This window comes from Pimephales promelas, chromosome 13, assembly GCF_988280905.1.
Source record: "Pimephales promelas chromosome 13, fPimPro1.hap1.1, whole genome shotgun sequence".
NCBI classification, from domain to species: Eukaryota; Metazoa; Chordata; class Actinopteri; order Cypriniformes; family Leuciscidae; genus Pimephales; species Pimephales promelas.
Genome location: NC_142781.1, coordinates 21,634,196 through 21,656,758, shown reverse-complemented (window position 1 = coordinate 21,656,758; position 22,563 = coordinate 21,634,196). Strand labels below are relative to the sequence as shown.

The window sequence follows — 22,563 nt, the reverse complement described above, 5'->3', positions numbered from 1 at the left end:
ACAATGATCTTATTACTGCGGGCATTAGGAAGATCGCAAACAGTTTACTTTTCACCATGCTCTCAGAAGCAAAACAATTGTTCTCACTCAACATTCAAATCCTTTATCCGCAGAGGCTTAATGAGTTTACAGTGTAACCTCTGGCAGTTTTTATTCAGACAACCCGGAATCAGCTAACACGGTTACCTTTCGTACCTAAATGAATTATAGCAGCATTACGCAGAGCTAAACGTGGCTTTGCACCTGCTCTTGTGCCATTTTATTTGGGTATATCAGAAAACGTCATCACATTAGCATTTATTGTTCGATTCTGAGGTTTTAACATTTCCATTGCAGAAACTCCACAGAGCAATTAAATATGATACTGATTATAAGTCCATTTTTCTTTTTTTAACAACTTGTTTTTTCACCTTTCACTCCCTCGTTCCCCAGTTTTATCATAGATCATCCTGCAGTGGCTCAAGTCTCAAAATAGATCCTCAATGGTTCTGAGACTGTCAAAGCATTGCTATTTAGCACAAGTAGAACATCAGGTGGGCAGACATGATGTACCATGATACTCCATATGGATGTCCTACAAGGAGGCCAGATTTACAGCCAACCACAGTGGAAGGAAAGCCAAGGCAAGCATGAGGTGGAGAACAGCTAGTCTGATGCCAGCTGACGGGCCTGGCTTTACAACAGTGGGTCTGGTGTAAATGTATGGATGACTCTAGGATTTGTCAGTTTGAAAAATAAAAAAATAAAATTAAAGGATGTAATAATAGAAAAATAGAACATTTACACCAATAACAATTTCTTACCACTGGGGGGCAAATAAGCTCAATAGAGTTTGAAAAGCTCTCCACCAGAAACTTCTCCCCTTCAGGTTGAAACTTGCCACAAAAAAAATGAGAAACACGATTTCAGAATGACAAACTGTGCCTATACGACAGTGAAAGAGATAATCAGATGTTGTGGCTGATGTGTACATCGAAATTAAATTTTATTCTATGTTTCAGTTATTATATATTTTATTTGATATTTATAATACATTGTATTAAATGGAGCTGTGCGAATTTGTTCTGAGTAAAAGAAACCAAAACTTACCATGTTGTTCCACAGTCCCTTGGCTAGCTCCTCGTGTCCTTTCATAGTAAAGTGGAAACAGTCCGGGGTAAAGAAGCTCATGTCAATCTTCCCATTCTAATCAGGGAAAAATTAACAAGACACAAACCTTGAACAGCGCATTCACATTTTAATGGAAATTTGACATTTTAAACCTAATGCAAAGCTGAAATGTGGCATAAATTATAAACATAACAATCAGTGGTCACTTCTTACAGGGAGTCTTGGAGGGTCTGCGTGTTTCAAGAACGGCTGCAAAACTACAGCAAAGTCATTCTTAAAGAAACGGTCACTGTGCAAGAGCTGCTCCAGTGCTTTCTAAAACAAAAGATATTTTGGGTAACATTTTATTTTTCAGTGTCCTTGTTACATACAGTAACTGTATCACATAGTAAGTCCACGTTAATTAAACTGTATAGTTACACTGAAGCAAAGACACCTTAAAATAAAGTGCAACCACATTTACCACACAGTTTAGCACCATATTTTGCAAATTATAGATTTGTAATATATCTGTTTAGAAAATTGAGAAGAAAAAAAAAAATCCACCTGGAACTCTAAGTTGACTCCAACCAGCTCCTTTAGATCAGCAGATCCAGCAGCTGGCTTTACCAGACAGGAGCAAAATGACCTGGAGAGATCAGAGCATTGAATATGAGAAAAAATAAACCTGTAGCACTGAAAGAGCAAAGATAGCCATCTTGAACAAACTGACGCATCATGTAACAACCGCATAAACATTCAAAGAGATTTTTGATTTTGAAAGAATTACTTGATATGCATTGTGTATTTATTTTCATGCACAATTAGCATCCATGACATCACCACACTTGCCCTTAGCTCATTTTTTTTAAAGCTTGATTTAATTTCTTGTACCTCTGGAGCACACATCCTGGGGTGGGTTTCTGTACTTCCCTCAGGGTCTCCATCGGCAGTATCTGGACCACATTCACTATCATTCGAGGAACCTGCAAAGGTAAGTTAATAAAAAAAATGTGTAAGTCATATATGATATTACACAAGATTACTATTTCAAATACATGCTGTTCTTTTGGACTTTATATTTATCAAAGTATCTGAATGAGAATAAAAATAAATCAGTTTCCACAAAACAATTAAGCAGCAAAACTACTGTTTTCAATATTTACCATAAGAAAATATGTTTATACTGAAGACTGGAGTAATGATGATAAAAATTCAGCTTTGCCATCACAGGAATAAATGACTTTTTAAATACAGTAAAATTGAAAACAGTTACTTAGAATTACAATAATTCACCCACATTATTACTGTTTTTACTGTATGCGCATAAGTGACATTTTTATAACATTTTTAAAAACCCAAGCATTAGAATATTATATCACGAAATCTAATATTACCTCATTCATCAGCATTTCCAAGGACACAGTCATGTAATGGACAAAGTTCTCCACCGAAAACAGGGACTGTGTGCATAAATAGAGGACATCAATTTAGAGGCTCTATAAAGACACTCCTAAAGCACAATATGTCTGAATATAGACTCTTTAAAGGTCACTTTTACTGCCTAGAACTGCTGTTTCTCAAAGAGCAAACACACTTCAAGGAGATATTACTCATGTTGATGATCATCTCTACAAGCGTCTATGTGTTCACAATCAATTTAACATTTGTTTTAAACCTCCTATTGTTCCCGCTTTGACATTTTGAACAAAATCTGTCAATACTGTAGAAGAATCTTCTGTCTGTAGTTTGCCAAAGAAACAGCTTTGTAAGAAATGCCTTGTCTTTGCAGTAATCACAGATGTCATTCATCCCAATTAGAATGGTCAACAGTTTCCAGTCTTCATCAAAGTCAATATCCTGCAGGAAAAGATGGAATCACTATGATGCCAAGATTTCAGCATCTGTATATGTAATAAGCAATAGAAGCAGACGACAAACACATTTAGTTTAGGAAAGCAATAATGCATTTACCTCATATGTTTTCAATGTATCAATCAAATGTCGGACTTGTTCAGGAAGATTACTAGGAAGAAAGCAAAACTCATATCATCAACTGATCCAAAACCACATTCGCTAAATGAAAGGTCGCAAAATACAGTTGAAGTAAAAATAGGCTATATCTTGATGGCATATTTTCAGGTGTTTGCTCTTTAACAACCATTTATGAAGAATGACTAGGGATGTACTAGCATTTACAAGGTGTTGTGTCCGGTTACAGCCAGGTTAAATCCAGTCTCGCATAGGGGAGCTGGGGTACCATGGACCGTCTTGGTTGGGGCAGGACCCACTAAGTGGGGGTTGAAGAGTCGAATGATGTCTAAATCAAAAACACAAAAGAGACTAATTCATTTCAGTCCAATTCACCCATTTTTACTTTTCATACGACTGATATTGAGGCAAAAGGACGTACTTGCCAGTGTAATGACATCTTGAAAGGATCCATAGCCTCCAATGCTTTAAAAACATGGAAAAAAAATTTAAATTCTGGGCAAATATCTTTGCCAAATTATTAGAACTTCACAAAGTATGAAAAATATCATCATACTGGATATATAAGTCACTTTATTTCTAAAAGCACGAAATATTAGTAGTACTACATTTACCTCCATGACACGTGACGAAATTCAATCGGTATGCCAAGAACTGTGGTTGCATTTGCACCAATGGCTGTCTACAAGTGAGACAATTACTATTAGAGATCATTATTGCTTTATTTCGCTAAACCCTTCTATTATCAGTAACTGCATCAATAACAAATGTACGTACTTGTACACCTTAAAGGTATAGCTCACCCAAAAATGAAAACTGTGTCATCACACTCAGTTGTTCCAAACCTGTATGAGTTTCTTTCTTCTGTTAAACACAAAAGAAGATATTTAGAAGAACATGGGCAACCAAACAGGCCCAAGGCTCCATTGACTTCCATAGTAGGAAAAAAAATAAAAAATACTATGGAATTCAATGGAGCCTTGGGCCTGTTTGTTGCCCATTTTCTTCTAAATATCTTCTTTTGTGTTTAACAGAAGAAAGAAACTCATACAGGTTTGGGCAAGTAAAAGATGACAGAATTTGCATTTTTGGTTGTTTACCTCATTTTTCCCCATGAATAATCATGATTAAAAATAATGTAGAATTAATTCTGTAGTCAGCTAACTAATGAAAAGTCCACTTAACAGGAAAAAAGGAAAGAGTGAATAATCACACTCACTGTCAATGAATCCCCAAGGGCAGCGATCACTTTAACATCTGCTGCCCTCACCAGCTCAACTACAAGAGATACAGCGAATCAGAAGAGCAGGTAGCAAAACATTATAATGCTGTTTGTCTGTGGTACAAGAGCCAGCATGCATCAATGATAACATCAGTGTTAATGTAAACAAAAATGTTTTGTCTCCAGCATGACTAGCACTGGTCAAGCTTGATCGTACTGACTATAGATCAGTAGTGTGTATTCATCATTGGCAAATCTCGTCACAATGTGGAAAAATAGTCTAAAATGAAGACCCCAGACCAGCCTACCTGAGGTTGGCACAGAAGAGGAGGGGCTCATATCAGGACACGTGAACAGTGGATGTTTGAAACTGATTGGCCTGGTCTTCTCAGGAAACTCCTGTAACAAAATAACATGCCAAACAGGCGGTTTCTGTGACATCACAACCAAAACATTCATGCCACCCCATAGATAGACCACTGAAATTATGTTAATATTATGATGCATCAAAAATAAACTAATTGGACAGTTGTATTTATGACCTCATGTCAAAGAAAAACATCCTCAACCAGATGATAAAGCCCACAATCACAAATACACAAACGCACCTTTCTAAGCGCTTCCTCGCTGTAGTGACTGAGTCCTTCCTCATATTCCAGCCTCCACTCGTCACCTTGAGATGAATATTACGATTCATGAGTACTTGAGCCTTATCAAAAGTCAAAATGAGATACAGAGACCAGCCTCCATTGGTACAGCACAAGCACAAAGGCCTTCAACACAGGTTGACATAAACATCTCGCTCCACCAAATCCCAGGTCAATCTCACACATGTATCGTGGGCCCTGCGCTCCAGCTTATCTTCGCAGCTCTGGATGCTTCTAGTACTTACCTTTGACAGGGCAGAGGGCTAGCAAGCAGGTTGCCACGGCAATGAAAAGCCACTCCATGGTGGAGCGTTTCCAAGCTGGTTAGCACAATGGATGTGCGTGCAGAGAGAACGGGGCCATTATATCAGTGCCCCTTTATCTCCCCCACCCAAAACAGCTGAGTGACGAAGTTCAGGCCCACCGACATAAAGCATGATCCAGATGCACATGCAACTGCCAGGGGACTGGTGACCATTCACAACCTCAGAGAGCTTTACTAGAAACCATGTAGCACTGGGGCCTGGGAGAAAAGGACCCGAAGCGCAATGCAGATCAGGACCAGGAATCCTTTTAGAGAGAAATAAATAAGGTGGCGGTTGATGTTGATGATGCGCACTGGATGTTTGTTTGGACAGAATAGCATTTGTTGGTCTAATTATATTAAGATAGGAAATGACATCCGCTGTGAACCCATTGATTTTTATTAGTTATTTAGAAACATTGCCAGTTGAAAGTGTAATTATTTGCTTTTTTTTTTTTTTAAGACTCATCCGTTGTCATCTCTGTACTATGAGCGGCTTGATTTACATAGAAGAATCTGTTATATGATTTTTATAGTTTCAAACCATTGCTACGTGAACTCCACAAAAACAGACTTATGCTTTGGTGCATCTTCGCATGAAAAACAATCCTTTACATCCTATTCACATATGTAGGCTTACATTACAGATTTTAGTTTCTTTTCTTTTTTTACACCAAACTTTGTGGTATTGCTATATATCCTGAAACGACAGACACATTCCATCGCCAAACGATCAAATATTCTAGACATGCTCACAATTTAAGTTATCTGGAAAAATATTTTCCTCTGAAAAAAAGAACCTAAAACTAAGATTCAGCACACAAAGCCACATTCTGAAGCAAATTAACCCGCTTCAGGAAGCTGATGTTACGGAGCAAAAGACCTTATATGATAATCATCAAAAATAGCTTTGAGAACATTAAATGTTTTGATCTGAAAATAAAAAAAGGAGTCTTGTAATACCAAAACTGTGCATTTCAGCAACCCATTTAACAAATTAAAATGTTTTGCATGTATGCAGTGGAATTCATATCTTATTTTGGAAAAGTTGAATGACAGAAGAAAGAGGTTTAACAATCTGAAACATAATGGACACCAGCCTTGAATCTTTACCATAAATATGCTACAGACACACAAAATGAGGTCAAGGGCCGTCTCAATGATTTAAAGTTTGGCAGGGTGAGCGTTTATGGCAATAAAAAGCCTTTTGGCAGAGTGATAACCTGGTATTACTTACCATGTAATTTATTCATCTGTAACTGCTCATGTTTTTATCAAGTGAAATCTACATCTATGTGCAGGTGAAAACAACTTTAGTCCAAATACTGACATTATAAATAATTTGTATATAATAATTTCTGGAAAAGAAGAAAAGAAAAATCCGCTAGCAAGCCACTTAAAAGGAACACATGCTTATAGTATGAACTTTTTACATATTGAATTCAGAGCGCAGCCCATCTCGCACTCTGAATCCCAATGAGGCATGGTGTCCGAATTCGAATTTGTACCAAACTTAATACTAACAACAACAAAAAATATGAATGGGTTGCACAAAATAGGTATGATCCGTGACTTTTAGCACAGTGGCAAGCAAAATTCAGGAACAACTACCGTAGTTCCTTCAGCAATGTCATCCTTTACCCCCTACATAGTGATCGTTGATTTGCACAAATATTATTTCACCTGGCAAAACCCTGAGGCGCACGTTTAAGAAATCGTATAAGTTCATCTAGTTTTTCCCCAAGCCAAAGTAAAAAAAGACTAGAGAGGGGCTGGACAGGGCAACAAGAGTCCTGAAAGCTCTTTAGGGGGTTTACAGGATTAAAGACCACAGCAGGGTGTAGGTGTCAGCGGCTGTCCCGGGGATAGAGAAGCTAATGGGCCTCAATTCGTTCTCAAGGTACCCCTAGTCCCGTTCGGTCACCTCCACCCTGATCCCTGCTCTCTCATTGTTCCTCAGGCTCTTCGGCAGGCTGCTCAGGCTGGCCTGGCGGTCTAGGGGGTGCTGCAGGGGCTCTAGGTATGGCTTGGTATTGTCTCTGCCGATATGCAATCACTGTGCCCAAGAGCAGAGCAATGACAGTCATGAGGTAGAGATCCCACTCTGGACCCAGTAACTGGTCAAGATCCACCTGAGATAGAACCTCCTTCAGCTGCAGAAAGAAGATGCAATTTATTGGTTATGACCTTGAGACATGTCAGATTTAAGGTGGATCCTCACTGAAAGATGCGACTTACATTGAGATCCTGCAGGTACTGTAGTGCATAAATGAGGCCCAGCTTGCACAGGGCCAGGAACACAGGAACTTGGGCATCGGGACTGGCCTCTGCAGCCATGTCATAGAAACGTTTAGCCAGATGAATGTCCTGTGGAGGAACAACCAAAAACATTAGTGCACATTTAATTGTAAGCACGACAGTTCAAATGTTTGGGGTCTTTAGAGAGAAATGAATACTTCTATTCAACAAGGATGCTTTAAAAAGTGACATCAAATACATTTATAATATTATAAATTATTTCTATTTCAAATAATGCTCTTCTTTGAACTCTTCATCAAATTCTGGAGGGAAAATGTATCAGTTTCTACAAAAATTCAGCTTTGCCATCACAAGAATAAAGCACATTTTGAAATATGTAAAACCACAATATGGCTATTTTAAACGGTAATATTTCACAACATTATGGCTCTTAATGTATTTTAATCAGATAAAATTCAGCCTTGGTGAGCATTAAGAGACTTCTTTCAAAAACATAAATTCTTACCAACCCCAAATTTTTCAACAGTAGTGTATACATGCTATATGTAAATATACATGGAGATTTCACCTGTTTGATACCGAGGCCCTTCTCGTGCATATATCCCAGATTGAACATGGCCTGTGCACTATGCTGTTGCTCAGAGGCCAGACGATAATGAATGACAGCAGTCTCATAGTCCACATCAGTGCCATAGCCATAGAAATGATAGTCACCCAGCTTGATTCTGGCCACTGTGTATCCTGTAAACAAAAGATAAAACAGCTAATGTTACAAATATCCTGGATGTTCAACAGCCTCATGGAAATTAAAATGAAATTATAAAAACAGAAGCAGAGGAATCCTGTTTCAGTCTGAAGGGGTTTATTTAGCGATAATGGCCGTCTGACAATACATGATCCAGCTTGTTACGTGGATATGTAGCAAGTAAGTACATAAATAGGCATGAAACATTGAATTCATTTTAGACTGGTTGCTAGTGGCTACAATGCTCAAATACAGTTTAGCATTAATTATACAATGAAATATCTGACAACACATAATGCCATAAATGACCAATCAGGATCAAGTATCTGAGAGAGCTTTGTAGTAATTGGTTATATTTGTCTCACTATAATGGTTGTAAGGCCATCAAAGCACTTTGGCATTTTGTTAGAGAGACTGTATGGGTTGAAGAGGACAGTCTAACCTTGAGCAGCTGCTCTGGTCCAGTGGAGCAAAGCCCGTGGGTACGTTTCATTCTCATTGAAGATCTGTGACCCCTCTAAAAAAAGACACAAAAACAGACAGAGTCAGATTTACCTTCACAAATGTGATGTAGCTTAATTTAGCTGGGTTTTCATTTGCCAAGAGACAGCAAACATGAAAGGAAAGGCTGACGAATCTTTAAGTGGGCTCTGCGCAGACTGCTTTACCATCACGGAAGATGCTGTGACCTTTGTACATTCCCACATACTTTCATTGCATTTTTAATTAATTTATTTAAATAACTATAATTAATCAGCTATATATTAGTTTTTAAGAACTTTTTAAATTATCTAGCAAAGACAATCCAATTAATATTTTAGAGCAGAGAATAAAATCATAATGATAATTACATTCCCTTTAAAAGATAATACTTTCTATAAAATATAAGGTATACATCCATGACTTTTCCAGGCCTAATAAAAATTAAGATTTTAATCATTTTCATCCGGTTCTTTATTACAAAATTCCGATTGCGGGCAGTAGTAACAGTTTATGTAAATTGGGCATTTTTTGGAGACTTTCTTGTTATGTTTCATATTTTTGCAATAAAGATATGGTTTAAAAACAAAATTACAACTACAAGGCAGGGCAAACAATAAGGACAGATTTAAAGGGTCAGAAAGGTCCAGGTTTGCTTTCTCAGACCAGCTTTTAACTAGAAACCACCATTAACATGCATGTAGGTGTTGGGGGTCTGACGCCCTCTGGTGGTAGAGCCCATACTCACTTTGATCGAGGATGAAGGCCACATTGCTCTGAGCAACCTCATAGCCTTGTTCGGCCAGCAGTAGATACTGTACAAGAGCAGAGTCCGGATCTCCCTCCTTAAAGCTCCCGTATGCCGCCATAAGTCTCTCTGACCAGCGGCCTCGCTCACACACATTCTTGAAGAGCTGCACTCACAAATACACATACATTAAACACTATCAGAAAAGCTTTTTGACACATGGCTATGCATCATGAAATGCCATGAATAATGCCTCACCTCCACTGCAGTGTGGCAGGAGCGCATGACCCCAGTCCCCGTGGCATGCATCTGGGCTAGATTATAGAAGGCAAGGATGTGGCCCGCTTGAGATGCCAGGTTAAAGAATTTAAGTGCCTGCTTATAATCACGCTTTACTCCGATCCCATCTAAAATATGAAGAATTAGAGAGTCATAAAGGCACTTTTCATACTCTCAAACACCCACAAGCTGAAATGACTAAGACACTCCTTAGTCCTCAATGTTCGTCAAGATCATGTCAAAGCAGAATGCAGGTGGGAGTTTGGCATGGCAACAATCACCTAGGCAACCAAGCCAAAAGAGTCTGCTGTGATTTAAGACAAAAATAAGATAAATCGCAATTGAAGTAATGACACGGTGAGCTAGAAAGATAGGTAGAGTTACATTTTTTTAATTACATTTTTTATTTAATTTCCATTAAATAATTAATGACAGTAATAGCTGTTGTTATATTCCCCAAATTTTGGAATGTCTGATGAAATGTTTTTGATATAATAATAATAATAATAATCTGTTTTGTATTCTGAGGCTGCCATCTAGGAATATGCACACTTTTAATATTTGCTCTGGAAATATGAGCAGTAAACTTATTTTCGTAGATCAAGCGATTACTAAATTAATCACAATATTTATATATAAAATGTAACATTTGTAAATATTTTTTCATATATTTCATGGCCTTTACTGGCTCAGTAAATTTGTTCCCGTTTATAATAAATGACTGCTTATTTTTCCCTCTTGCAGTGAAAGCAGAAAAGGCAAAGAAACAGAAGTAAAGAAAAAAAATAATAAATCACATAATTTGCACATAATCTCCCTCTCCAGCACACACTTACTGTAGTACATGGTTCCCAGCTGTAGCTGTCCATCCACCCAGCCCTGCTCTGCAGCTTTCTGAAAATACTTCAGTGCAAGGTCATAGTTCTGCAGGAACGAGAAGAAACAATAACTGAAAAGGTAATTTAAAGGTCATATAGTGTTTAGTTCTTGCTCATCCAGGAAACACACCACAGGAACACCTCTTCCATACAGATAAGCCATACCAAGGCCACTCTGGCCAACTGGATTACCCTAAAAGATGAAAAAATAAAGGATTAGAGGAGATCATTTGAAAATGAAGCGTTTCTGAATTTTGACGGGGGAAAAGATTCTCACCAAGTCTGCAGCCTTTTTGAAATATTGCAGGGCCGTCTCATTGTTCTGAGGCACGTACTCGCTGCCTTCAGAGTACATCTGAGACAATAGAATAAGAATGAGGAAAAAAAGATAGACAAGGAGGTTGAAAGATTAAGCCACACAGGTCAAGAATGACCATCCAGTCCAATAAAAATTTAAATAAATAAAAAAACACTCATGTCAATACCTTTCCAAGGAATGCCATTGCATGTGTATTGCCTGCATTTGCTGCCTGGTTAAAGTACTCATATGCTCGCTGGAATTTAATGACAAAAAGAAAGTATAAAATCATTATTTCACATAATTTAATTAAGTTATTAAAATACAAGCAGAGCCTGGCTACAAAATACACCTGAACAGAAATTACCTGATGATTCTGTTCTACACCTCGACCTCCATGTAAATGTAACTGGCCCAGACCCACCTAGACAAAAAAAATGCAAATGTGACAGTTTTCAACAAATACAGGTAGACGTCAATGCAAATACATTGTGACGTATATTGCCTGACATGGCTTCTCCAATGAGAGAAGAAAAACATTTTTTGGATTGCTGGACATGATTTTTTTCAATTGGGAATTGATTGGATTGTTGTAGTTTGCTATTGCTGTCCTGCCCTCTCTCCAGTGAATGCATCTTTAGAGAAGAAGTTATTTTGATTAAAGCTGCTGTAGGTTAAGTTTTGAAAAAAAAAAAAAAAAAATGTATATATTTGTTAAAACGGACATTATGTCCTGACAGTAGAATATGAGACAGATAATCTGTGAAAAAAAAATAAATAAATGTATATATTTGTTAAAACGGACATTATGTCCTGACAGTAGAATATGAGACAGATAATCTGTGAAAAAAAAAAAAAAATGTATATATTTGTTAAAACGGACATTATGTCCTGACAGTAGAATATGAGACAGATAATCTGTGGAAAAAAAAAAAAAAAAAAAAAAAAAGGAGCCTCCTAGGAGGATCGATTTCAATAATGCCACATACAAAACAACATGGTTTTACTATACCTGTGCCTGCACATCTCCTTTCTCAGCCAAGAACTGGTAGTACTGGATTAAATCCTCCTCTAGCATTCCACTGCTAGACCCCGGATTTTCCACTTCATCCAAGAGCCTGATCCGCTGTACTGCACTGCCCCCTGTCAGGGACACATCGCTGGCCACTAACGTAGACAGACAGACACACAGTGAGGATAACTAAGTGGTACTAGTAATTAATGGTGGACGTTATAACCAAAATCTATCAGCACAGCATGAGTAAATTGAACCCAAAAATGTGTTACATATTTCTAGGTCTTTTTTTTTATGTCCAAACTGCTCAGAAAACAATCCTTTCGCATGTATGATGTGAGAAGTAAGTCACTATGTAGAAAATGAATCCTTTTTTTTTTTAAATGGACTAACCAAAAAATCATAGTAAGTATTAAGATCTCATCATTACAAGTGGCCACCAGGGACCTTATAAATTATGTTGTGCTAAAACTAGACATATTTAGATGTGTATGAGAATTGCATCTGAGGAAGCAATGTTGCAAAATTTACAGCAATGTTGCAAAATTTACCATGATTGGCCACAAGTCTGTAGTGAGTAAGAGCAGATTCACAGCTCTGAGGAACCCCAACACCTCCCCAATATCTGTATCCCTGAAAAGAAAGCACAAATTTATTAGACAGCACAGCAATGAACGGCAGGACAAACAAAAACCTATGCAGTACCAATGCATTGAAAAATGCCACAAGGTCTGAGGTTTCAACTTTGCTTCATGTAACTGAGCCAACGTGTCGGTCAGAATTTCAGTAGTTCCAAAGGCTTGCCTAGACACTCAGTGAGATGTAAGCAAAGTCAAATAAGACTTGATACATAAGATAAGACTAATCCAAGTCTTGTTTCCTGGCTGGAACAAGATCATTCCTTGTTTAAAATATAGGACAGAAAATCATTCTTCTTACCAGAATCATATGAGCAACTAGGTTTCCACCCAAAGCTCCAAAAGTGTAGTACACCAATGCCTGCAATTAGGTTAAATACAGGATTTTTTAGTAAACATTCACATTTAAAGTAAGCATGAATTGCTTGATGAATGTCATTAGAGGATACCTTTGCTTGACTAGAGTTCACTCCTAATCCTGCAGCATATAGGAAACCGAGTGCCTGTGTGAACACAAATTTGATGGGACCTCAATGTAAAAAAAACAAAACAAAAACCATAATATATATATAAAAAAAAAAAGTTTTCCTGATGCAGATGCCATAACAGCATTGATAAAATAACCAAGCACACAGCTGCTATTCTTAAACAGCTTTAAATGAGTCACAGGACAAAAAAGGCATCAGTATTAACATTAAACAGTAAATAAAAATAAAAACAGTTGCTATTACAGTCTGAGCTTTAGGAAAGCCCTCCAGTGCCAGTTTCTCAAAGATCTCCTTCGCCTGAGGAACGTCCTGAGGTAAGTAGTCTCCAAAAAGCATGGCATATGCCACCTTCTCCATAGCCTTAGCATGACCCATCTCTGCAACTTTCAGGAGTTTTTCATACAACCTGTAATACAGAAATGAACACAATGATGAATATACTCGCGTTCAAAAGTCTGGGATCAGTACAATTATTTTATCAGCTTTATTATTTTAAGCAATTATCAGCAATTGTTTTATCAGCTGCAAATCCTCACAAAGCAACCAAAATTAATCATTTGTAGGTGTTTTTTTTTTTCCTATTTGCATGAGTTTTCTGCAGTTGAAGTGCATAGAGCTCTCTCAGTCACCATATTTTTGTAAAAAACATAATACATATTTTTTAGGATTATTTGATGAATAGAAAGTTCATAAGAACATTATTTTAGTTAGAAAACTTTTGTTAACATTATAAATGTATTTACTGTCACTTTTGATCTATTTAATGCATCCTTGCTAGATAAAGAATTTAGAATAATATTTTTCATTAAAAAAAAAAAACTCTTATTGACAGTAAACATTTGAACAGTGGTATAATAAAAACACATTTCATATTTTTATAACAACAGAGAAACCAAAACTATCCTGTCAGGAAAAAAAAGAAGAAAAAAAAAAACACAAGATACAAGTATGCGCCCTTTAGGGTTAGGTAAGATACAAAGGTGAACCTTTCCAGATACTGTACAAGCTACATTCTTGTAGTACAGTTTCTTGCACATTTCTTTCAGAAAGTATATCTTGAAGACATAAAAACAACAGGAAAACTTTTGCATGAGCATTGCAAGCAATAAGAAATATACATGGCACAGCACTCACTCTTTCTTCTGGCTCCTCCGGTTGGTACCATTGATCACCCTAAGTGTGGCCTGGTACAGTTCTTCAGCCTCTTCCACCAACCTCCTCTGCTCTGCCTGCTCCTCCGCTGTGAGGACACATAGACATCACCCACAATTGGTATAACAACTGCAAGTGTTAAAAGATCATGACTGATTTATATCAGTCAGTATTTTAGCATTGATCTTCTCATATCCAAGCTAATTATGCAAAAAAACACCTTTCTACTAATGTGCAGAGAACTCTTTTGATTTCAACTAAAGTAGTAAACAATATGATTCATTTTTACAATATAAAGCACTCTTAAGTATGCTACCAATAATAGCTCACTCACTTTCACAGAAGCCCCATCTCTTATCAGTGCTGTAGTCGTACGTTGTGGCACACCACAGTCTCCCGTCTCCTCTGCCTTCAGTAGTGCACTCCGAGAACTCTTTCCCTTGGAAAAGAAAAGGAAAGACGCAGGGCTCACCAGAGGCCGTCCCACCAGTCACCACCGGAACTACGTCACAAGATAAACGCCAATGAGAAAATAACACAATAACCAGACACTTTCACAGGAAACCAACCAGACACAGGTGAATGCATGAGTGAGCAAGTTTCTTTTCTCAACAGACACTGCAAGCTGTAGGCAATGAACAGAAAAGAAGGATTTTGTGGAGTTAAACTTAAACTTAAGCAACGACAACATATGAGACAAATAGTATCAAACCCCTAATGGTGGGAGTAAAATAATAGCTGCGAAATAGAGAGAGACAGATAAAATTATGCTAAATGTACAGAAAAATCTAACTTCTTAAGAGTTGAATGCTTTATATTAACCAGGAAGCACCTGCAGACCCCATCTGGCTCCGACTCACCTTCTTTACGACGTTCCTCTGGTGGAGGTGGCTGACTTGGAAGATCTTCCTTTTCAATCGCCTCAATCTCGCTTTCCACACTAGTGTCTGTTGTGCTGCTGTCAGGCTGGGCATCTTTAGGAACATATGCATGTCCCGACAAAATTCTGGAGCCATCCTTATCTGTGCTCTGATTTCGACAAAACCATTGATGCAATGAGATGCAAAGATCACAAAGAACATAGCATTGTTTACAACAAACATGTGTGTGTGTGTACGTATAGTATAGTATATATATATATATATATATATATATATATATATATATATACACACATCTTATGACTTAATGCTGTATTACCTGAGGCGCACCGACCTGTGCATCGCCTTCCTCATCTGGTATTACTTCTGCAATTAATGCACCAAACAGCCAAGTTTACAGTTTATATAGGGTTAGACTTACATACAATACATGTTAAAACATTCAAACTGTTAATTAGCTTTACACTTTAGTTAAAGTCTAAATAAACATGTACTTGTCTCTAATAGACTAAGCATTGAATATTTAATAAAGTGGAATACTGAATACTTTACTGAACATTGAATACTTTAAGATTTTGACTCACCACCAGCTGTCACATCCAAAGTCACAGCTAATGCCACAATAAGGACCAGACAAGACTTCTTAATGGGATTCATGTTGCCAGAGCGTGCGAAACGCAGTGAACGACTAAAAATCTGACTTAAATAACTAAATCAGCACATCAGCTATCTGTTATCCTAACTAGCCATCTAGCTATATAAATGTGTCAGTGAACTGCACCTGACTGCATAACCCACTAGCTATAGAACTTGACCAGCAAGCCAAAACTTCTCCCAAAAGCCCAAATGGATTACAGCAAAACAATCCATTCGCATACATGTAACATTAACACAATAAGCACAGCATTTGAACCAAGCAGCTAAATGTAACTAACTCAGTGACAGCCTAACAACACACAGCTAGCAGAGCTAACGTTAAACACACAGCACCTCTTAGAGACTATTGCTGTGGCGCTTGCGGACCTTTAATATTATTTCCAGGACGATTTCGGAATAATGTTTCCAAGGCAACCGCAATGTCTATCAAATTCAACAACACAAGACAAATCGCCCGTCTTTACGGTTTCTCGTGTTTCATCATATTTCTGTTCACAGACCGACCACCTATTTCCTAATCCGCGGCGGTTTCACCAATCAGAATACGAGACAGAGGGTGATAGCCAATCGTTGCGCTTCTAAAGTCAATTGACCAATCAGCTGTGCACACACAGATACGCGAATGGAGGAATGGAGCAGAAGTGTACACGACAGTTTTCAGGATGTGGGAACGCCTGTGAACAGCTGACTCTCTCTCAGCCGTGTGTGAAGTAAACAGTGTGGTATATAAAATATGAAATAATATTAATTATTAGTTTAAATAGTCAAATATTATGTAGTCTACATAAGTAAGGTTTCAAATGTGATAAGCATGTTTAAGGCTGTTAAGTTAAAACATGTATTTCCTGTTTTATTACAACAGTAACCGATGTTCGGATAAGATCTGACATATATATTATATATATTTAGAGAGAGAGAGAGAGAGAGAGAGAGAGAGAGAGAGAGAGAGAGAGAGAGAGAGAGAGAGAGAGAGAGAGAGAGAGAGAGAGAGAGAGAGAGAGAGAGAGAGAGAGAGAGAGAGAGAGAGAGAGAGAGAGAGAGAGAGAGAGAGAGAGAGAGAGAGAGAGAGAGAGAGAGAGAGAGAGAGAGAGAGAGAGAGAGAGAGAGAGAGAGAGAGAGAGAGAGAGAATCATGATCATACAATTAATTTGACTTTCACTTCATCACGGGCAAATATAATCTAATTTATAAAACAGTTTTAAATTCTTCAATATCTATATCTGGAATGCCCAGACATAACAATCAAAAATATATATTACATTCAAACATGACTAATGCAATGCAATTACAAATACAAAAAGAATTTAGTCAACTATTTTCATTGAGTGGCACAGGTGTTTGTGGGCATCCAACTAACTGGTGCAGGCAGGATATACACAAGTGTTTCATATTCACACCTCCACAGATATCATTTCTTTAATCCAACCCCTGGTTTCACAGATAAGACATAAACCTAGTCCCAGACTAAAATGCATGTTTGAGTTTTAACTGAAAGTAACTTGCACTGACATATCTTAAAATGTCACAGACTATTTTTTGTCTCAAGATACACACCAATGATTTTTCTAGTGCATGTATATTAAAGTGACTTAAATGTCCTAAATGAACTAAGGCCTATGTGTATTATGTCCAGAGTTTCTGGCATGACACAACATGGGCTTTGGCTTAGCAGAGTAGTGCTCCATATCCAAATGTCTGTTTAATGGCATCAAAGTAGTATCTCTGCCAGCCCTCTTTCATCCTTTCCTCTTCATTGCTGGGAACTCCTCTGGCCTCCAGAATCAGCTCTGTCTCACTGCCTCGATTCACAAAGTTTAAAATGACAGTTGCTGCATGTCCTGAAAGAAAATTAAAAAAAAAAAAAAGTCATTTCTCAGATTAAAGCAAACAGACCCAACAATAGTAAACAACACTGGCTGCAGTCCACAATGAATGACACATTCCAGACTTCATAGATATTCCTTAAAGGTATACTTCAGGATTTAGCATTAAGTGTTGTATTTGTAGGAAACCTGTAGTATTTTCAAATTACCATGCTTTCCACCCTCATATCCCCCTGAGATGAGAGATTTATGTATTTTTGTCTGGAAAAAATCCTCCGATGACGCAAAAATTGTCATTTTGTGTCATCGGAGGATGTTTTGGCCACAGGCTAAAGACTACAGTCAGTAGTAGGGGCTGTCCCGCATCTTTTCAAACCACCCATAGAGGGTGGGATCTCACTCACAGAATGTACACATAGTATCAGCCATCTTTTTTTGGAAGCTAAGGCTAGCAGGCTCTGTTCTGTGGAGAAAGCTGAGTAGTAGGGGTTACCGTCCTATTTTTCCTGGACATGACATGTCCAAATTCAAAAATAATTTCACATTTCTTCTACATAAATGACCCATTTTAAATACACATTCATCTTTCCAGAGAGTGAAGTATCTCTTTAATATAATTATTCAAAACAAGTAATAACTAACATTAAACAAAACTAAAATTAAATAAAACTAACTAACAAAAAAACTAACATTATTACTAATATTAAAAGTGGTATGTGAATTCATTAATAAGATAATAAAACTATTTTAATATAAATACAAATATAATAATCAAATAAATACATAAACAAACAAATAAATAAATACCAGCTGGCCAACTTGAAAACCTCCATCTCATGACAATTTTCTGGTCTGGAATCTAAAGGGAAAGGGTAAGATTCTTAAAATCAATTTCGAAAACTACTGTCATCAACAAAATTATTAAATGATTATTCTTACCAGTTCTGCAAACTGTCCGTGAACATTTCCTTCCAAAATTTGAAATTTGCCACCCGAGCACCCATCCACAAACGCAGAAAGATGTGTAAATGCCTGTACCATCTATGAAAAGACAAGTGCAAGTGAGTTCCACATCTATGCATAAAAGACCACCAGAATGCATTTACATGTACTGTATTGTTTTGATTGCATTTGTATAGGCTGACAGAACAATAGGAGAATTATTCTGACCTCTTTGTTTAGGAAAATCCTGTACAACTCTTCTGGTGAGGTAAGGAAGGTGTCTTTCAGACTGAAAGACACTGTTGGAATTTTGACTCCAGTGTTGGAAGAGTTACCTGCAGTGGAGGACCCAATCTGTGGGGTTGGGAGATAAATATATATATTTATCTAGTGCACACATATAACTTGATTCTGAAAATAAGCACAAACAAATTTAAATAACTGAAACAATAACTAAAAGAAAAAACATCTTTAATGTTATACTTGCTGATCACACAGCATAAATGTTGTGCTGCTCTGCACATTATGTGAGATGACCATTTCAGACATAAAATAAAGTGGATGGATGACTATATATCTCAAATTTCAAGTTCAAGTTACTTTATTGTATCCGAAGGTAAATTTTGTTTGGAGTGGAGTGTTGTTCCTTATACACACATATGTAAAAACAAAGGGACACATATCACACATCATTCAAACTTAAGACAGTCAAAATTAAATATAAAATAAGTTACCAGAAATGTTTATGAGAACTTACTTGGGTATTGTCCAGTTTGACCTTGGCTTTTGGCTCCTGATTCTGTTTGTTAAGTGCATTTTCTGTTGGTAAAATCATACCCTGAGAGAACTCTGTAAAAACAAGTCACAAGAATATGATTAATTATAAATATACAAAATTAAACAAAATGACGTTTTAGAACCCTTGCCTGTTTTAAGATGTTTGACGTAGTTGCCCAGTGCCATTCTGACTTTCTTGACTCCCTCCCTCCTCATGAGATCAGTCAGCGGTGTGCCTGGCTGGTCTTTACACAGTGAAACACAGATCTGTACATATAAACATCATTTAGAGATTTCCATGCAACATCCTCTCTTGTGTTGTGAACTTTTTCTTCTAAAGTGTTTGAAAACTCAGAAGTGAAGACCAGGAGACTCGGGTGTCTCTTTTTAAGCAGGATTCTTTAATGCTGTTGCATTGCTGTAGTCTGCTTCATCCAAAAAATCTTAGCCAAGTCTGACCTAAGCCATACATTGTAGTTGATACACCTTTCAAGGAGGATGGGTTACATAGAGGTGGAGACACTCTGAAACCAAGCATGTGGCTCAGCATGAGACACGAGAACAGGAAGGACAGGCCTGGGAACCCCTACTGTTTTCAGATATTTCCTGATCTCATCATTCATGAACTTTCTCAATATAAAATACTACTGTATTGGAATCTAAATTAAACATTTAAATAAATTTGTAATCCTACACTTGTATAGAAAGAGTATTTTATTGGGAGAGAGGTTCACTTACATCTAAGTCATCCATGTCATTTTCATCAGAGAGATTTGCTATTTCCACAGTGCCTTTATATTTGATTCCAATTTTACTTGTTCCTAAAGTGAAGAAAAAATATTTTGTAGATTCACCAATGCACCAATTATTATGTTGTGTAAGCAAACAGAACTTTCATTCACCTGTCCATGAGGCTTTAACAACCCACTCATAGAAGTAGATCAGTTTCCCTTTACGGTTGTTGATGGAGGCCTCGCCGTCTATATTGCTGACATCTGTAATTTCGCATAAGCCTTCTTCACCCTCTACACGAATCCTGAGAAGGAGGTTATTTATTACATCTTGAGACCAACTTGTGACATCTCTCTCTGTCCTGTAAGAAGATTAACAAAATGAAATAATTATAAACATAATTTGTTTTATAGAAGCTGCATATGAGTCATGTTTTAAACGAGAACTATGCATTGCAACCATTCATTTCAGTTTCTCCAAATTCAGAGAATAAATCAAACCGACCAATTAGACTGTCTCTAACAATGTTTACAATGGCATACTATGTGGCATACATTTGCACACACACACACACACACACACACACACACACACACACACACACACACACACACACACATACACACACACATAGACAAGTATTATATGTGTATGTTTAGGTATTGGAACCAATAAAATAAGTGTTTTTATTGTTATGATTGCCTCCTGTGGGACTTATAACTACAAACTGAGCCTTAAAAACATTAAAACCACAAGAAAGTCTATACGTCATTCCTAAAGAACTTCAATCTGCGGGCGGGTGAGTACTTTATAGTTAGTCTATAGATTTGACTATATTTTGAAACATAAATACATACATACATAACTAAGTAAGACATTTCAAGTGGGACAGTTCAAAAGTATTGCTCTGTTTGCTTTTCATCAGAGCACCAGTCTAATTCTGTCTCGAATTCATACTTCCAAAAATAGCTTGTGCCAGCCTACAGGACATTCCAGAGGCTTGAAAAAAAAAAAAAAAACAATGGAAAAAACTAACCAAAGGGCTCTCTGGGAATCTATTACAAATCAGATGTAAGCAGTAGATATGAAATATCAAACAGTTTCAGCCGTTCCCTGCGATGTGACATGCAATATTGAATTTGGCTGTTTCTGTCATCATTGAGATTGAATAGTTGAGCATGTGAACGTGGGAAGTGATCAAAAAGCTCAAAATCTCTGATCAATAACAGAATCTATTTTACCTATACATTTATGCATTTTAACTTAAATCTAGATTAATAAATATGATGGGAAAAATAATTTAATTTCTTAAGAGACACTTCATAACAGACCTACAGCTAGCGGCATGCCCTTAACAATACTGTATTGCAAAGAGCTCCAAAACTTACACCTCGTTTTCCCAACTGGAGGACATGCACGTGCTACTTACCAATGCCAGTTATTGACATTTGTCGCATCTGATCTTTCTTCCACAATCCAGCGCGGGTCCCCCTCTCCCCATTTGGCCATGACAGAATTTGGGTGATAGAACCAAGATGTTCCGATAAACTGCGGATGCGGTTACTAGTAGCCTAGCTCAGATTGACATATGTAAATTCGTGCATAAACGTATGCAGCTGCAGCTCAGCTGATTTGCTGCGTCGATGAACTTTAAATATTCATGAGATTGTTTAGGAACAGTGAACGACGGAACGAGAAGGCCTGTATGTATTTAATAAAGTGCACAAAACAAAACTGTTAAGAGTGTGAAATTTTAAGGAAGCACGGAGCAAAAGATAAAGCTGTATATAATAAGGAGTAGTCGAGAGGTCAGTTGTCCGCTTAACTAGTCGTCAGCTGTTCCCCAAGACCTTTATTAAGCCCCTTAGAAAGTACCAGAACAGGGGTGAAGACGAGAAGCTTCCCCGAGAAACGAGAAAGCTGCGGAGTGCGGACCCCCTACTGGGAATTGATTTTCACTACCTCAGTGCAACCCTCTAAATCTCACCCTCAAATATCATCTCTCAACTGGACTGAAATTCAGACAACCCCATGCACCTAAGTTAACTGTAGCTTACTGAATGACTAGTGTATTGGGGGAATAAAAGCAGGAAATATAATATCGATGAATTAAAATAAAATGCATCTTAGGGTAGCTACTTTTCATGACAATGGCCTGGTCAAATTAAAAGTTTAACTTTAAAGTGCTTTTTAAATCATTATGTTTTTGTCAAACCTATAGCCTAAGTACACATTTTGATAGTGTAAATGATCGAAATGTAGGTAGAGAACTTGATTACACATTTAACTGTATTTTACATTTAAAATTAATATAGGCCTACAAATATTTTTACATGACATACAAGTTTCAATAGAAATTACATTATAGGCCTATTTTAGTTAACTATATGCAGCACATTCGTTAGTATGTTTTAAACAAATTTCAAAGACAGAAGTAATTATGAAATTACATATAAAGATGTAACCTACTTAAGTGGGATAAAAAGTGATTGCATTTGATATAAATTTAAGCAATAA

The 22,563-nt window shown here is 37.2% G+C and overlaps 3 protein-coding genes across 3 annotated transcripts; all 3 read right to left on the bottom strand.

Annotated features, from left to right (window-relative positions):
• Window positions 1–23: 23 nt before the first annotated feature.
• Window positions 24–5,507, bottom strand: LOC120493719 (phospholipase B1, membrane-associated). Its single transcript, XM_039692504.2, has 16 exons — window positions 5,196–5,507; window positions 4,912–4,976; window positions 4,612–4,702; window positions 4,301–4,359; window positions 3,696–3,763; window positions 3,503–3,546; window positions 3,289–3,409; window positions 3,064–3,115; window positions 2,869–2,949; window positions 2,487–2,552; window positions 1,984–2,075; window positions 1,657–1,738; window positions 1,324–1,425; window positions 1,090–1,185; window positions 804–875; window positions 24–712 (listed from the first exon to the last, which is right to left on the bottom strand). The coding sequence occupies exons 1-16, from the start codon at window positions 5,251–5,253 to the stop codon at window positions 575–577; spliced, it is 1,287 nt and encodes a 428-aa protein (XP_039548438.2). The 5' UTR covers window positions 5,254–5,507; the 3' UTR covers window positions 24–574.
• A 129-nt stretch (window positions 5,508–5,636) lies between these two features.
• Window positions 5,637–16,301, bottom strand: sel1l (SEL1L adaptor subunit of SYVN1 ubiquitin ligase). Its single transcript, XM_039692503.2, has 21 exons — window positions 15,700–16,301; window positions 15,435–15,481; window positions 15,095–15,263; window positions 14,569–14,736; window positions 14,217–14,322; window positions 13,326–13,488; window positions 13,044–13,097; window positions 12,896–12,955; window positions 12,508–12,589; window positions 11,954–12,108; window positions 11,309–11,365; window positions 11,129–11,197; window positions 10,921–10,998; window positions 10,774–10,836; window positions 10,602–10,689; window positions 9,745–9,893; window positions 9,487–9,652; window positions 8,701–8,775; window positions 8,082–8,254; window positions 7,493–7,621; window positions 5,637–7,407 (listed from the first exon to the last, which is right to left on the bottom strand). The coding sequence occupies exons 1-21, from the start codon at window positions 15,770–15,772 to the stop codon at window positions 7,201–7,203; spliced, it is 2,331 nt and encodes a 776-aa protein (XP_039548437.1). The 5' UTR covers window positions 15,773–16,301; the 3' UTR covers window positions 5,637–7,200.
• A 595-nt stretch (window positions 16,302–16,896) lies between these two features.
• On the bottom strand, window positions 16,897–21,715 carry ahsa1a (activator of HSP90 ATPase activity 1a). Its single transcript, XM_039692505.2, has 9 exons — window positions 21,476–21,715; window positions 20,217–20,407; window positions 20,053–20,135; window positions 19,464–19,581; window positions 19,295–19,386; window positions 18,766–18,891; window positions 18,535–18,636; window positions 18,403–18,454; window positions 16,897–17,610 (listed from the first exon to the last, which is right to left on the bottom strand). The coding sequence occupies exons 1-9, from the start codon at window positions 21,553–21,555 to the stop codon at window positions 17,438–17,440; spliced, it is 1,017 nt and encodes a 338-aa protein (XP_039548439.2). The 5' UTR covers window positions 21,556–21,715; the 3' UTR covers window positions 16,897–17,437.
• Between the last annotated feature and the right edge of the window lie 848 nt (window positions 21,716–22,563).

Excerpts from the sequence above, each read along its gene's own strand:
- ahsa1a (XM_039692505.2), bottom strand. The coding sequence starts at position 21,555 with ATGGCCAAATGGGGAGAGGGGGACCCGCGCTGGATTGTGGAAGAAAGA. Across the intron at positions 19,387-19,463 it reads CGTCAAACATCTTAAAACAG|AGTTCTCTCAGGGTATGATT; the intron begins GCAAGGGTTCTA and ends TTGTTTTTACAG. Across the intron at positions 18,637-18,765 it reads GGATTTTCCTAAACAAAGAG|ATGGTACAGGCATTTACACA; the intron begins GTCAGAATAATT and ends GTCTTTTCATAG.
- LOC120493719 (XM_039692504.2), bottom strand. The coding sequence starts at position 5,253 with ATGGAGTGGCTTTTCATTGCCGTGGCAACCTGCTTGCTAGCCCTCTGC. Across the intron at positions 3,547-3,695 it reads TTTCGTCACGTGTCATGGAG|CATTGGAGGCTATGGATCCT; the intron begins GTAAATGTAGTA and ends ATGTTTTTAAAG. Across the intron at positions 713-803 it reads AGCTTATTTGCCCCCCAGTG|AGTCATCCATACATTTACAC; the intron begins GTAAGAAATTGT and ends GACAAATCCTAG.
- sel1l (XM_039692503.2), bottom strand. The coding sequence starts at position 15,772 with ATGAATCCCATTAAGAAGTCTTGTCTGGTCCTTATTGTGGCATTAGCT. Across the intron at positions 13,489-14,216 it reads CGGAGGAGCCAGAAGAAAGA|GTTGTATGAAAAACTCCTGA; the intron begins GTGAGTGCTGTG and ends TCTGTATTACAG. Across the intron at positions 10,999-11,128 it reads CAATGGCATTCCTTGGAAAG|ATGTACTCTGAAGGCAGCGA; the intron begins GTATTGACATGA and ends CTATTGTCTCAG.